At 43.9% G+C, this 14,443-nt stretch overlaps 1 protein-coding gene across 1 annotated transcript in view; it reads right to left on the minus strand.

Moving 5' to 3' along the window:
• Positions 1–3,552: 3,552 nt before the first annotated feature.
• The window catches only part of LOC121286808 (colorectal mutant cancer protein-like), a 28,382-nt gene continuing 17,491 nt past the window's right edge, over positions 3,553–14,443 (minus strand). The window contains exons 9-15 of the mRNA XM_041203858.1: positions 13,720–13,826; positions 11,815–11,971; positions 10,592–10,892; positions 8,698–8,877; positions 8,276–8,352; positions 5,923–6,045; positions 3,553–4,830 (exon numbers count right to left, since the gene is read on the minus strand). Of these exons, the coding sequence (XP_041059792.1) occupies positions 4,656–4,830; positions 5,923–6,045; positions 8,276–8,352; positions 8,698–8,877; positions 10,592–10,892; positions 11,815–11,971; positions 13,720–13,826 (1,120 nt within the window). The 3' untranslated portion in view covers positions 3,553–4,655. The remainder of the gene's footprint in view (positions 4,831–5,922; positions 6,046–8,275; positions 8,353–8,697; positions 8,878–10,591; positions 10,893–11,814; positions 11,972–13,719; positions 13,827–14,443) is intronic.

Consider the following 14,443-nt stretch of genomic DNA (forward strand, 5'->3'; position numbering starts at 1 on the left):
ATGGAGGAAGACACGAGCAAGGTTGATGCACAAGAGGGTTCTAGGCCTCCCTGCAGCAATGACACTAAGAGGCACAAAGAGATGGAAAATGTAGCCCTTCAAACAAGCCTCAACTTAGGCCACAGGAAGGGTCAAGAGGAAGAGCAGAGGCCAAGCACCCCAAACCAAGAGCTTGAGGAGAGCAGACATGGGCCAGATGGGGAACTGGAGCTCACTCAAACAGACCACCTCAATAAACGTCTCCTCACTTCCTTCCTGGAGAAGATCAACCAGCCCAACTTCAACTTCCCCAACCTTCAGCAGCTCAATAGCCAGCCTGAGGATTCCAACAAGATGCAGGAGGATTGGTGAGCACCAAGGAGTGGAGTTGGACATCTGGCTCCTAAATTAAGTGCTTGTGGTTATAGAAATTCCCTTTAATCCTTAAAAAAAACTCCTGATGTTCTTTTGGACTGAACAAGATGAGAACTACAGCCCATGTCCTAAGTGAACTGTTTAAAGTTGCGTATAGATGCTCAAAAAACCCCACAACAGAGTGGCCATAGACAATGGATACCTTTCACATCACGGTTCACAGGCATGTATCAGAAGACTGATGGATTCCTTTTCATCTTCAACGTCTTGCTGCTTGATCTGTTTCAGACCACTTTATAGTTGGGTCACTGAATCCAATCACTGAATGCTGTTTTGAGGGGTAGTTTTGAAGTTTTGCCTGTGTTTTTTAATATGATTTTAATATTGTATTTTCATAATCAAAGCACCTGATAGGTTGATCATTTTTGCTGAAAAATCACAATAAATGTTTTATCTAGAATTTGAAGTTTGCTATTTTATCAAATTAATTATTAGTTTAATCTTATTGAGCTTGGAAGTCTTTGTGTTTTTAAGGTGTGTTGAGTGAGTAAATAGGGGTAAAATGCTTCCAAGGTGTCAGCTGTGGCTCAGTTGATGGTACTCCCACCTCTGATTCAGAAGGTTGTGGGTTTGAGTCCCATCCCTTGAGCACCAAACTCCAGGCTGACACTCTAGTGCAATACTAATTAGTGCCATGTTTCAGATGTGATGTGAAATCGAGGTCCTGCCCACTCACATGGATGTAAAATGTCTCATGACCCTATTTCAAAGAACAGAGGTGGTGTCCTGGGGCCAATATTTATCCCTCAATTAACATCACAAAAACAGATGATTGGTCATTATCACATTGCTGTTTGTGGGAGCTTGCTGTGCACAAATTTGCTGCTGCCTTTTCTACATTACATCAATGGCTATACTTCACTGTTTTAGTAATGGTGATTGACGGGTACATGTTGGCCTCAGGACACCAGGGAAAACTCCCCTGTTCTTCTTTGAAATAGTGCAATGGGATCTTTTCCATCCACCCCATAGGCACACGAGGCCTCATTGGAAAGACAGCACCTCTGGCAGTGCAGCACTCCTTCAACACAGGGGTGTCAGCCTAGCAGTTTAGTGTATTAAACACGTTATTAAACTAAATGTCACATTTGAAAATTCAAGCTGTGGGCCTGGGAGTGGGGATCGAGACTGGAACCTGTGCCATGGGCCCATGGTTTGGGTTGCGAGGTGGTTCCTAGTTGAATGTGTGAGTGCACTGGAGAGGGAGCTGCTGGTGAAAGCCCCTCCCTCTGCCTTCGAGTCACTCAGTCAGACTGACCATTAGACAGCTCAACTGCCAGGTGGCACAGCTGCTCCCTCGCGGACCACCAGACAGCTTGTATTATTAAATGTACCATCCTGCTTTATCAATTCATTCCTATTAGCTGAGAGGTAGGCTCAATGTAGAGAGGAGGATAAACCTCTGGACTGTCCTCCTTAGAGGAGGAGGCGAAATGTCCTAAATCAAGTGCAAGGTGAGAAAAAACTTTTTCAAACAGCGAGTAGGGTTTGGAATGCACTGCCTGGAAGTGTGGTGGAGGCAGATTCAATTGAGGCATTCAAGAGGGCATTGGATGATTATTTAAGTAGAAACAATGCGCAGGGTTACGGGGAAAAGGCAGGAGATTGGCACTAAGTTAAAATGCTCAGAGAGCTGGTGCAGACACGATGGGCCAAATGGCCTCCTACACCGTAACAATTTATGTAATCATCAGGAGGGTAAAAAAGGAAAAACCGTTTCCAGTGGCAGCAAGCTCAGGAACCTTGGCGGAGATGGTGGCGTAATGGTAATGTCATCCCGAGGCCCGGGCTAAAGCTCTGGGGATCAAAACAGAAAATACTGAAAAAACTCAACAGGTCTCGCAGCATCTGTGTTATGCAGACGTTTCAGATGCTGCCAGGCCTGATGACTTTTTCCAGCAATTTTTGTTTTCAGATTTCCAGCCTCCGCAGTATTTTGCGTTTATTTTAATGCTCTGGTGACACAGGTTCAAATCCCACCGCAGCAGCCTGGGGAATTTAAATTCCATTAATCAATCTGGAATATAAAGCTAGTCTCAGAAAAGGTGACCATGAAACCATCATCAAAGATAAAAGCAAAATACTGCAGATACTGGAAATATTAAATGAAAACAGAAAATGCTGGAAAAGCACAGGTCTTACAGCATCTTTGGAGAGAAACAGAGTTAACATTTCGAGGCCGTTTGACTCTTCAGAGCTAAAGAGAAGTAGAAATGTGATGAAATTTATACTGTTTGGCGGGGGGGGGGGGGAGGTGGAGAGCAGGTGAAGCTGGGTAGAAGGTCAGTGATAGGTAGGGGCTGAGGAGAGACTGACAAAGATGTCATGGACACAAGGCAAAAGGAGTGTTAATGGTAGTACTAAGGGCTAAAGAAGGTGCTGATAGTGGTATAAAGATAAGAGAGCAGAATGTGTTAATAGCAGAATAAGAGTCAGCACTTTGTGAAAGAATAACATGGAACAAGTAACAGATGGCCCTTTGGGGGTGGTGTAGGGGGAGAGGGAGGGGGGCGGTGGTTCTGCTGTTGTTCTGCTGACCCTTGTTCTGCCATTAACACATTCTGCTTTCTTACCTTTATGCCACTATCAACAGCTTTTTAGTCTTTACCACTACCATTAACACTCCCTTTGTCTTGTGTCCATGACATCATTGTCAGTCTCTCCTCAGCCCCCACCTATTGCTGATCTTCTATCCAGCTTCACCTGCTCCAGCCTCCTTAAATAGTATAAATTTCATCACATTTCTACTTCTCTGTAGCTCTGAAGAAAGGTCATACAGACTCAAAATGTTAACTCTGTTTCTCCCTCCACAGATGCTGTCAGGCCTGCTGAGCTTTTCCAGCATATTCTGTTTTTATGAAATTATCATCGATTGTTGTAAAAACCCATCTGGTTTACTAATGTCCTTCAGGGAAGGAAATCTGCCGTCCTTACCTGGTCTGGCCTACATGTGACTCCAGACTTACAGCAATGTGGTTGACTCTTAACCTCTGAAATGGTCTGGCAAGCCCTCAGTTCAAGGGCGATTAGGGATGGGTAACAAATGTTGGCCTTGCCAGCAACACTCACATCCCATAAAATAAACAAAACCAGAGGGACACAAATTTAAGATTTATTACTAAAAGAACCAGAGGGAGTTATAAGGAAAAATTTATTTACGCAGTGAGTTGTGATCTGGAAGGCGCTGCCTGAAAGGGCGGTGGAAGCAGATTCAAGAATAACTTTCAAAAGAGAATTGGATAAATACTCGGAGGGAAAATTTACAGGGCTGTAGGGAAAGAGCAGGGAGATTGGGACTAACTAACTCAATAGCTTTTTCAAAGATCTGTCACAGACACAATGAGCTGAATGGCAGCCAAGTGTCATTCTGTAAATTCTAATCCATAAATACAAAAGAAAATAGAGAAAAGAACTTGGGGAGAAAGAAGAAATCTCTTGCTTGTTGCTGCCTACTCTCCCTCACTGTCCACTGAATCCTCAATCCCTCTTACATCACTTCAGCTCGGTATCTCTTGACTTTGTATTTTTTTAAGTGCTTGGAGTTACAATGGAGATTTAAACATTTTTTCCCCATGTTTTAGGATTAGCTTTCCCATAAATTGTGAGCATTTAAAAAAAATCTTCCACGGGTTATAGGATTCATTGTGATTGTTGGGCAGAGAGGGACCTGCTGTTCCACTTCCCCAAACACCCCCCTCCCAAAAGTTACTCTACCATGTAACAACCCCTCATCAAATTTATATCATTTACCTGAATCATATATCATATAATTATATATAATCAAATTTATATCATTTTGCTGAATTAGATGAAACCTTAATGACTATCTCGCACCTATGCTGACTGAGGAAGTTTGTCAAAACTGTCAATATAAAATCACTTTTGTGCAAGACTGAAGTAGACATTTTGGAGATCACCACAGAAAGTGAGAGCTGGGGGAAATCAATTCATCCCAGATTCCGTGAACAAGCTTAGGAAACTGAACGAAAGAAGATCATTTGGTCCGTTAAATCCAATCCTTACCCAGCTAGGATACACTCTACCCTATCATGGATTCCATCCAACCATCAAATCTCTTCCCACAGCCAATGTACGCTCTTACCCATTGTGAAATTTGCCCCCCTACCCAGTTCCTCTCTCTCGAGGGTAAGTTCTGTTTGAATGCTCTGTAAACACCAAAGATTATCACAGTTTGTGGAAATGCAGAAGACCCCGGGGTTGTCCTGATTCAGAGATCTCTGTTACAATGGTGTGCCATTGGCATTGTTCAGCTCCTCTTGAAGCCTCATCACTTTCTCCTCCAGTGCTTGAATCTGAGCGGCCTGTCGCTCAGACATGGTGCTCACCTGCGACTGCAGTTTGCTCAGCTGGTTCTCGTACTTCCTCTTGGCGTTTCTATACGCTGTCGACATGTCGCTGCACCAGAGAAATGAGAGTTTTAGCCAGAGCGTTGTTTAATCTGATAATTAAATTCAGAAATCACACTAAATGGTAGATGGACAGGTACAAAAATAATTTAAAAGCTAATGGAATGTTGGTCTTTATCTAAAGGGATCAGAATACAAAGGGATGGAAGTTTTACTATCGTTGTAAAATCTTTGGCCATACCCACTGCTGGAGGGACTGTGTTCAGTTCCGGGCAACACATCTCAGGAAAGAGATATTGGCTTTGAAAGGGGTGAAGTGCAGATTTATCAGAATGACACTGGAGTTTAAAGGGTTAAATCATGAGGACAGGTTGAATAGGTTAACCCTGTATCCCCTGGTGTTCAGAAGATTAAGGGATGATTTAATTGAGGTGCTTAAGATAATTAAAGGATTCAATATGGTCGACAGAGAGAAAGTATTTCTTCTGATTGGGGGTTGGTGGGTGGTTTGGGAGGGGGATGCAGCGGTTGTTGGGGAGAGTCCAGAACAAAGGGACAGAACCTGAAATTTAGAGCCAGGCCATTCAGGGGTGATGTCAGGAGGCCCTTCTCCACACACAGGGGAGTGGAAATCTGGAACACTCTCTTCCAAAAAGCTGCTGAGGCTGAAGGTCAGTTGGAAATTTCAAAATTTCAAAACAGATTGATAAATGTTTGTTGGGTAAGAGGATTAAGGGTTAGGGAACCAAGGAAGGGAGATGGAGTTAGTATACAGATTAACCATGTTCTGTTTGAATGGCAGAACAGGATAGAGAATGGGGCCTCCTCCCGTTCCTGTGTAGATTCAGATGAAGTGCTGGAAATGAGAAGGATTGAAAAGAGTGAGAAAGAAAATGATACAGCTGAGGAAGTGAAGCTCTGGTTGAAAATTGAAGATGGTTGACAGAGTTGCTTTCCCTGATCCTTGCACCTCACCAGCTGCTGAGCTTGGCAGGAAAATGCCCACCATTTCCATACACAGAGCCTGGGATCTTACAGATATAATGTGGTTAGACCATAGTTGGAACATTATACACAGTTCCGGTCTCCATATAAGATCAACAGCCCCGTTCTAGCCCAGTAACCCTGTTTCCCCGGATACCTGTATGTTTTCCTCAGCTCACTGGTTAGTTCCTCAGACCGTTCCTTCTCAGTATTATTGTTTCTTATCATTTTCTCCAGTGATATCACCAACTCCTCAATACGTTCTCTCAGTTGTTTCTCCCTGTGGGACAAGTCAGATCAATTTTACTCCTTAAACTTTCACAAACGTCAGCTTAAACCACAGCAACTATACTCGGTGAGTGAGTGTCGAAGAGGGTTAGGAGGGGTACTGTATCTCTACACTGTCCCCATCAAATGCTCCCAGGTCAGGTACAGTACGGGGTTAGATACAGAGAAAAGCTCCCTCTACACTGTCCCCATCAAGCACTCCCAGGTCAGGTACAGCACGGGGTCAGATACAGAGTAAAGCTCCCTCTACACTGTCCATTCGTGGTAAATTATATACAGAAAGTGCTTCATAAAAACCAGATAAAAATTTGACACCAAGCCAAATAAGGAGATACTTGGAGAGGTGGCCAAAAGCTTGTTCAAAAAATTATGTGTCTTTATAGGATCGTCACTACATTTTGCATCTGTATCAGTTTATTCTTTTAGTTTTATATTGCCCCTCACCCTCTGGTAAGCAATGACTTCAGCCTTCCCAATATTTAATGTGGGGTATTTCTGTTCCTCCAATACTGGATGTCAGATAGACATTGTGACTAATCAGAGGCAGTGGAAGGGTCAAGAAAATGACCTAATCCTGTGACTAGGGAACACACCCAGAACAGAGCGACATGGAGGGTCAAGAGAGGTGATGGAGAGGTAGGGTTGAGTATCCTCAACAAAACAATAAAAGTTCAGCTGGAAGCCACAGATAATGTCACCCAGGGTCAGTGTGTGGAAGAGGGTTTAAGACAGTAAGATAACCCACTGCTTTACGTGCATTGTCACATTAATAAATCAACTTACTTTGTACTTCCTTTTCGTCACTGGATATGACAAGATGACTCTCATGGGGATGCAAGCGAACATTCTAATTTGATAGATATTAAGAGCCCAGCTATTCCATCAGACCTGGCCCATATACCATGATGACCTCTCTCTCCCCTGCTATCATCTCCCCTGCCATTTAATCTCCTGGGAGAGGACACAAAGTCCCAAAGAGAAAAACCCCGGGCCAAATTGGGCAAAAAATTATTCTGGGAAAATTCCTCACTGACCCTCTCAGACAATGGAAACCTGTACAGAGGATCACATAGAGCAAATGTTCTCGATAAAGACACTAACCTTCTTACTGTGCACTCTCTGCTCCTGTCGGAAGCAGTCCTGCTTCCTATTGAAGATACAGACTCAGCACCCACCACACCAGTTGGCAAGTCAAAGTCACTCCACACAAGTACCAAGGAATGACCCTTTCCAACAAGAGAGAGTCTAACCATCTCCCCTTGATTTTCAATGGCATTATGATCATTGAATCTACTGACATCAACATTCTGGGGGTTACCATTGACCCGATACTGAACTGGACCAGCCATCTAAATACTGTGGCTACAAAAGCAGGTCAGAGGCTGGGAATTCTGCAGAGGGTAACTCACCTCCTGACTCCCCAAAGCCTGTCCACCATCTACAAGGCACAAGTCAGGAGTGTGATGGAGTACTCTCCACTTGCCTGGATTAGTTTTTAAAATATTTGTTCACAGGATGTGGACGTCACTGGCTTGGCCAGCATTTATTGCCCATCCCTAATTGCCCTTGAGTAGGTCGTGGTGAGCTGCCTTCTTGTGCAGTCCATGTGGTGTAGGTACACCCACAGTGCAGTTAGGGAGGGAGTTCCAGGATTTTGACCCAGTGACAGTGAAGGAACGGCAATATATTTCCAAGTCAGGATGGTGAGTGACTTGGAGGGGAACTTCCAGGTGGTGGTGTTCCCATGTGTCTTCCGCCATTGTCCTTCTAGATGGTAGTGGTCATGGGTTAGGAAGGTGCTGTCTGAGGAACCTTGGTGAGTTGCTGCAGTGCATCTTGTAGATGGTACACACTGCTGCCACTATGCGTCAGCAGTGGTGGAGGAAATGAATGTTTATTGTGGTGGATGGGGTCCTAATCAAGCGGGCTGCTTTGTCCTGGATGGTGTCCAGCTTCAGCAGTGTTATTGAGCTGCACTCAGGACAGATGGTGGGGTAGAGATAATGTCACCAGACTAGTAATCCAGAGACCCAGGATAATGGTCTGGTGAAATGGAACCACCCACCAGCTGGTCTATTCCGATTCTTGCAGTTTAAACTGCCCTCTTCTGGGCCTCCCCAATCTATCAAACTGGAATAATCAATAGGCACACTGTCCAGATCTATAATGAATTTATAAAGTTTTATCAGATCACCTCTACGTCCAGGATATTCTGTGCTTACCGTGTGGAGGCTGCAGTAAGTTCAGACACTAGCTGGTCACTGCGGATTTCAAGTTCTTTTGATGCTGGAGCAATCACCTAAGAATGGAGCAGAGTCAATCAGACCTTGACAAGAGCTTCATGTAAAAGTATACAATTCTGACACGCACTGATCTATTCCGTCATTTTCTCTCTCCTCCTGCCCCTGAATTATGATCTCTCACTGGGATCCACAGGGGGTCCAGTGGCCATCTCCAGCAGTCTCAGCACATGACCAGATTTTGTCTGTAAGCCAAGATTGAATGTTGCATCGTTTTGAGGCCACAGACCAAAACATTACATTTTCCAGCAATGGTCCCCAGATAGTGGTCAGGAGCAGGAATACTAAGACCCCCATTAATAAGATATCTGTTCACTGACTGGTATCTCTGTTCTTGGACGTACCTCCTTGATACAATCTGCGATGGGTTGCTCTTGCAGACACTCCTCTCGCTCTGCTTGCCAGTGTACGAGGAGTAGGATTGCAGCCTCATCCCGTGACTCCTGGGATCGCAGCTTCTGCTCCAGGTTTCTCCTCTCCTTCTTCACCCAACTCAACTGACCTTTCAGCCATGACAAATCATCCTGATAATCCATCAAGGAACAGCAGAACACAGAGACTATCAATATTTAATTAGATATTTGACAACAAGTAACTGTTGCCTAGGACAATGAAGTTCAAAGGTCGCTCAAAGAAAGCTGCAAGAAGGGGGTTGAACCCCTTTAAGGTTTGCCTTTATTTCCACGCCCTCAATCCCTCAAACCCCTGACTGTTACTGAGATATAGATTTCACCAATCAACTTGTACTACTTGAGCTACAAGTGAACCTGGGTCAGTGTGTTGCATTCTTGCTTCTGGGTCAGAAGGTCATGGGGTTTGGGCCCCCACTTTGCAGAGTTAAGCCTCTAGTCTAGGCCATCATGCCCAGTGCCAGAGCTCTTAGAGTGTTGCACTGCCAGAGGTGCCATCTTTTGGATGAAACGTTAAACTGTGGCCCCGTCCACTCTCTCAGATGGACGATAAAGATCCCATGGCACTATTGGAAGAAGAGCAGGGGGGGAGTCCTCCCCTGCGCTCTGGGGCCAATATTTATCCCTCAACCAAATCACTAAAAACATGCTATCTGGTCATTATCACATCGCTGTTTGTGGGATCTTGCTTAGGGAAACTGGCTGCTGCGTTTCCTACATTACAATATTTACTGCACTTCAAGAATACTCAACTGGTTGTAAAGCATTTTGGGACATGCTGAGGCTATGACAGGTGCTAACAGTAACAATCCTGCTGCTCCCATCAGCTAATCCACTTGCAGAAACTGGCCATTCAGCCCATTCTGTCTGTGTTGGTCATTTTCTTCCCCACAAGTAGTATCCTAAACCCATATGCTCACCCTCTGTCCATATTCCTTTATTCCTGTCAACCAATGTGACAAGCTGCTTTTTCTATGCGTCTTAGTGTCTGTTTACAAGGCTCATGAGAGACAGGAGGAAACATAGGAGAATGTAGAGAGACTGGAGAAGCTGGGATTGTTCTACTTAGAACAGAATAGGTTAAGGGGGGATTTAATAGCGGTGTTCAAAATCATAAATGGGTTTAGATTGAGTAAATAAGAGGAAACTTTCCAGTGGCAGGAGAATCAGTAACCAGAGAACACAGATTTAAAATAATTGCCAAAAGAACCAGAGTAGGACATAAGGAGAAATTTTTTACAGAGTTGTTATGAGTTGTTTTGATCTGGAACGTGCTGCCTGAAAGGAAGGTGGAAGCAGATTTAATAGGAACTTTCAAAGTGCTGGAAAAGCTCAGCGTCTGTGGACAGAGAAGCAGAATTAATGTTTCGAGTCAAATATGACTCTTCTTCAGAAGTGAAGCAGAGTCAAGTTGGACTCGAAATGTTGCCTCTGTTTCTCTCACCACAGATGCTACCAGACCTGCTGAGTTTTTCCAGCACTTCCTGTTTTTATTTCAGATTTCCAGCAACTGAGGAATTTTGCTTTTACTTTCAAGAGGAAATTGAATAAATAGATAAGTGAAGGGGAAAAAATAAGAGCTATGGGAAAAGAGCTGGGCAGTGGGAGTTGGCACAGGCACGATGGGCTAAATGGCCTCTTTTTCTGCTGTAAGCTTCTAGAATTCAGCAGGATCAGGAGGAGTCCATTCACCCCCTTGAGCCTGTCCTGCCATTCAATTAGATCCTGGCTGATCTGAATCTGAAGTCCATCTACCCACCTTGGTTCTGTAACTCTTAATACCCTTACCCGATAAAAGTCTATCAATACCCTCACCAGGGGCACTCACCCTGACAGTCACAAGTTCTTGCAGAACTCCCTTCTTTCCCTTTTTTTGTTGATGAACCATCCCAGTTGAACGTGCGCTGATCCCAAGCACCACCTGTGTAGCTGTTCTAACCTCGCTGCTTCGTGACCTGGCCTCACCATCCCAGGGGGTAGGGAGATAGTGCTTCAGGTGGGGTGGTGTGTCTCCCAGTTCCAGGATGGTCTGCGCTACCGCAGCATGGCTGACTCTGAGCCTTGTAATGTCTCCTCTCAGACGAGTTACAATGTCATCAACTTCTGGCTCCCCTGAGATATTGTAAGTCCTGCAATTTAGAACATAAGAATTGAATCTGGAGTAGGCCATTCAGCCCTTCAATCCTTCTACACCATTCCACAAGATCATGGCGGAATTGCTGCCTCAACTCCACCTTCCCACATTATTCCCCTGTCTCTTAACTCCCTCAGTGTCCAAAAATATATCAATCTTGGTCTTGAATATAGTCAACAATTGTCATCCATAGCTCTCTGAGGTAGAGAATTCCAGAGATTCACAACCCTTTGAGGGAAGAAAATTCTCCTCGACTTAGTCCTAAATGATCGACCGTTTGTTCTGAAACTGTGACCCTGTGCTCTAGCTTTCCCAGTCAGGAGCAATATCCTCCCAGCATCTACCCTGTCAACAGCCTTAAGAATTTTATATGTTTCAATGAGATCACTTCTCATTCTTGTAAACTCTGGGGATATAGGTCTAGTCTACGCAATCTATTTCTTTACCTAAATAACCATCATTCATGCATAAAGGGTTAAATTATGAGGACAGATTGAAAAGTCTAGGCTTATATCCCCTTGAGTTTAGAAGATTAAGGGGTGATACAACTGAGGGGGTTTAAGATGACTATCTCTGTAACTTCCTTCAGTCCTAAAACCTACTGAGATCGCTGCCCTCCTCCAATTCTGTTCTGTCGTAATTCCTCAATTTTACTCTCTCCACCATTGGTGCCTTCAGCTGCCTCAACACTAAGCTCTAGAATTCTGTCCATAAGCCTCTCCACCTCCCTCTCCTCCTTTAAGATATTCCTTAAAACATACTCTTTTGATCAAGCTTTTGGTCACCTGTCCTAATATCACCTCATGTGTCAAATTGTGTTTGGTTACACCACTGTGAGGCACCTTGGGATGTTTTACTGTGATAAAGGTAATAAGAAAACGTAAGTTGTTGTTGAGACGCACAGTATTTAAACTCACTTGTGCTGCATGTGTTCTGATGGGACCTGATGGTGATGATCAACAGTCATTGAACAAATACCATGAGCATTCTCTGTTGGTGTCCCAGCATCAGCCCCTGGCACTCCTTCTGTGCCCTTACTGCCAAATCTACCATCTTTGTCCATGCACCAATGTACTGAAGAGAAAGCAGAAAAAAACAATTAGTCACGGTTGATCTGCCCATCCATGACCCACACACAGCAGCTTACATTTATCTCATGGAGCAATACAACTCAGAGAGAGGCCATTTGCCCCATTGTGCCAATGCTAACTCTTCAAAAGAACTAATAAAACATTCAAGGTCACTTCACAGGAGCATTATCAAATAAAATTTGAATTTCTCTGCTCTTCTTCGAATAGTGGAACATTTGACATCCATCTGAGAGGGCAGAAGGCCTTCAGGTAAACATCTCATTTGATAGATAGCCCCTCAGACAGTGTAGCACTCCCTCAGTACTGCCCTCCAACAGTGCAGCATTGCCTCGTTACTAACCCTCCGCCCCTTCGACAATGCAGTGTTTCCTCAGTACTGAGTCTCCGACAGTGAGTATTCCCTTGGTACTACCCCTCCAACAGTGCAGCATTTCCTCGGTACTACCCCTCCAAGAATTTTCTAAAGCAATATATTTCTAGTCCAATAAGAAAGGAGGCACTGCTAATCCTGGTTCTTGGGAATGAGGTGGGCCAGGTGGATCAAGTGTCAATAGGGGAATGTTTATGGGACAGCGATCATTGTATCATAAAGTTTAGGTTGGCTATGGAGAAGGACAAGGATCAATCCAGAGTAAGAATAATCAGCTGGGGGAAAACCAACTTCAATGGGGTGAGAATGGATCTGACCCAGATAAATTGAAATCAACCATTAGCAGACAAAACTGGAACTAACAAAGGGCTGCCTTTAAAGAAAATAGAGTTTAAGTGCAGTTAACCCTTATCCCCACGAAGGAGAAAGGCAGGGCAAACAAATTCAGAGCTCCCCGGATGATGAAAAAGATAGAAATGAAGAAGAAAAAGTGTGTTTATAACAGATGTCAGGTGGATAATACACTGAAAACCAGGCTGAATATAGAAGGTTCAAAGGGGAATTGAAAAAGCAATTTAGAGAAGCAAAGAGAGAGTATGAGAAGAGACTGGCAGCTAACATAAAAGGGAATTCAAAAGTTTTCTAAAGGCATATAAATCGTAAAAGAATGGTAAAGGATGAGTGGGGCCAAATGTAGGGACCAAAAAGGGGGATTTACCCATGGAGGAAGGGGGCATGGCTGAGGTATTAAATGAATACTTTGCATCTATCTTTACCAAGGAAGAAAATGCTGCACAGGTCATGATGAAAGAGAAGATAATTCTGACACTTGAATGGCTTAAAATTGATAAGGAGGAGGTATTGGATAGGCTGTCTGTACTTAAAGTTGATAAAGCACCAGAACCAAATGAGATCCATCCAAGGATATTGAAGGAAGTGAGGGTGGCAATTGTGGAGACACTGGCCATAAATTTCCAGTCTTTCTTAGACTTAGAGATGGTGCCAAAGGACTGGAGAATTGTACACTTTACACCCTTACTCAAAAAAGTGTGTAAAGATAAGACTAGCAAATAGTCAGTTTAACTTCAGTGGTGGGGAAGCTTCTAGAAACAATAATTTGGGACAGAATTAAAAGTCACTTGGGCACATGCAAGTTGATTAAGGAAAACCAGCAGGGAAGCTCCCACCCCACCCTGTCCCTCTCTCCCTCTGCCGCTTTGCCTGGCCCCATGCCCTCCTCCCATTTCTCCAGTGAGTGGGGTGTACATGCAGAAATGAGCTATTTGAGGATGGTGAACCACATTAACAAAGCTTCTCTGGTCTAGTGCACACTCTCAGATGTGTTCATTTAATTTGCTTACCCAGGTCTTTGAGGAGCCTGTTTCCTGCCTCAAATTGCCTCTGCATGGAGCTCCCTTTAGTTTCAACCTCAGCCAGGAGCAGTTCATAGACGTCAACGCATTCCTCACTATATGAAACAAAAATTCAAATGTTCATTTCTAGAAGAATAGCATTGATGAAGTGTTCTGTTAAATTTCCATCAGACCTTGGAACACAGTTTTGCTCTCCATATACCTTGGTTAGATCAGCCTCGGAATACTGTGCATAGGTCTGGTCTCCATATTACAAAAACAGACAAAAGGATACAGGTTACAAGGATTTAAAATAGATTTACAGGGCCAATACTAGAATTGAGAGGTCATAGCTGTCAGGAAAGACTGAACAGGCTGGAGCACCTTTCTCTAGAAAAGAGAAGGCTTCGGATGACTTAATAGAGCTCTTAAAATCAGGTCAATGTAAAGAAAATGTTTCTATTTGTGAGGGACGTCAGAACAAAGGTCACACATATTGGATAGGCACTAATAGATCAAATTAAGGATTTAAGAGAAATTTGGTCACCCAGAGAGTGGTGTGAATGTGGAACTATTCTAGGAGAGGGAGTGGTTGAGCAGAATAGTATCGATACAATTTAGGGGAAGCTGGCTGAATTCATGAGGGGGAAAGGAGTAGAAGGAGATGCTAATAGTGTGAGATGAAGATGGGTTGCATGAGGTTTGGGTGGAACATAAAAACCTGAATTTAGGC

This window comes from Carcharodon carcharias, chromosome 14, assembly GCF_017639515.1.
Source record: "Carcharodon carcharias isolate sCarCar2 chromosome 14, sCarCar2.pri, whole genome shotgun sequence".
NCBI lineage: Eukaryota > Metazoa > Chordata > Chondrichthyes > Lamniformes > Lamnidae > Carcharodon > Carcharodon carcharias.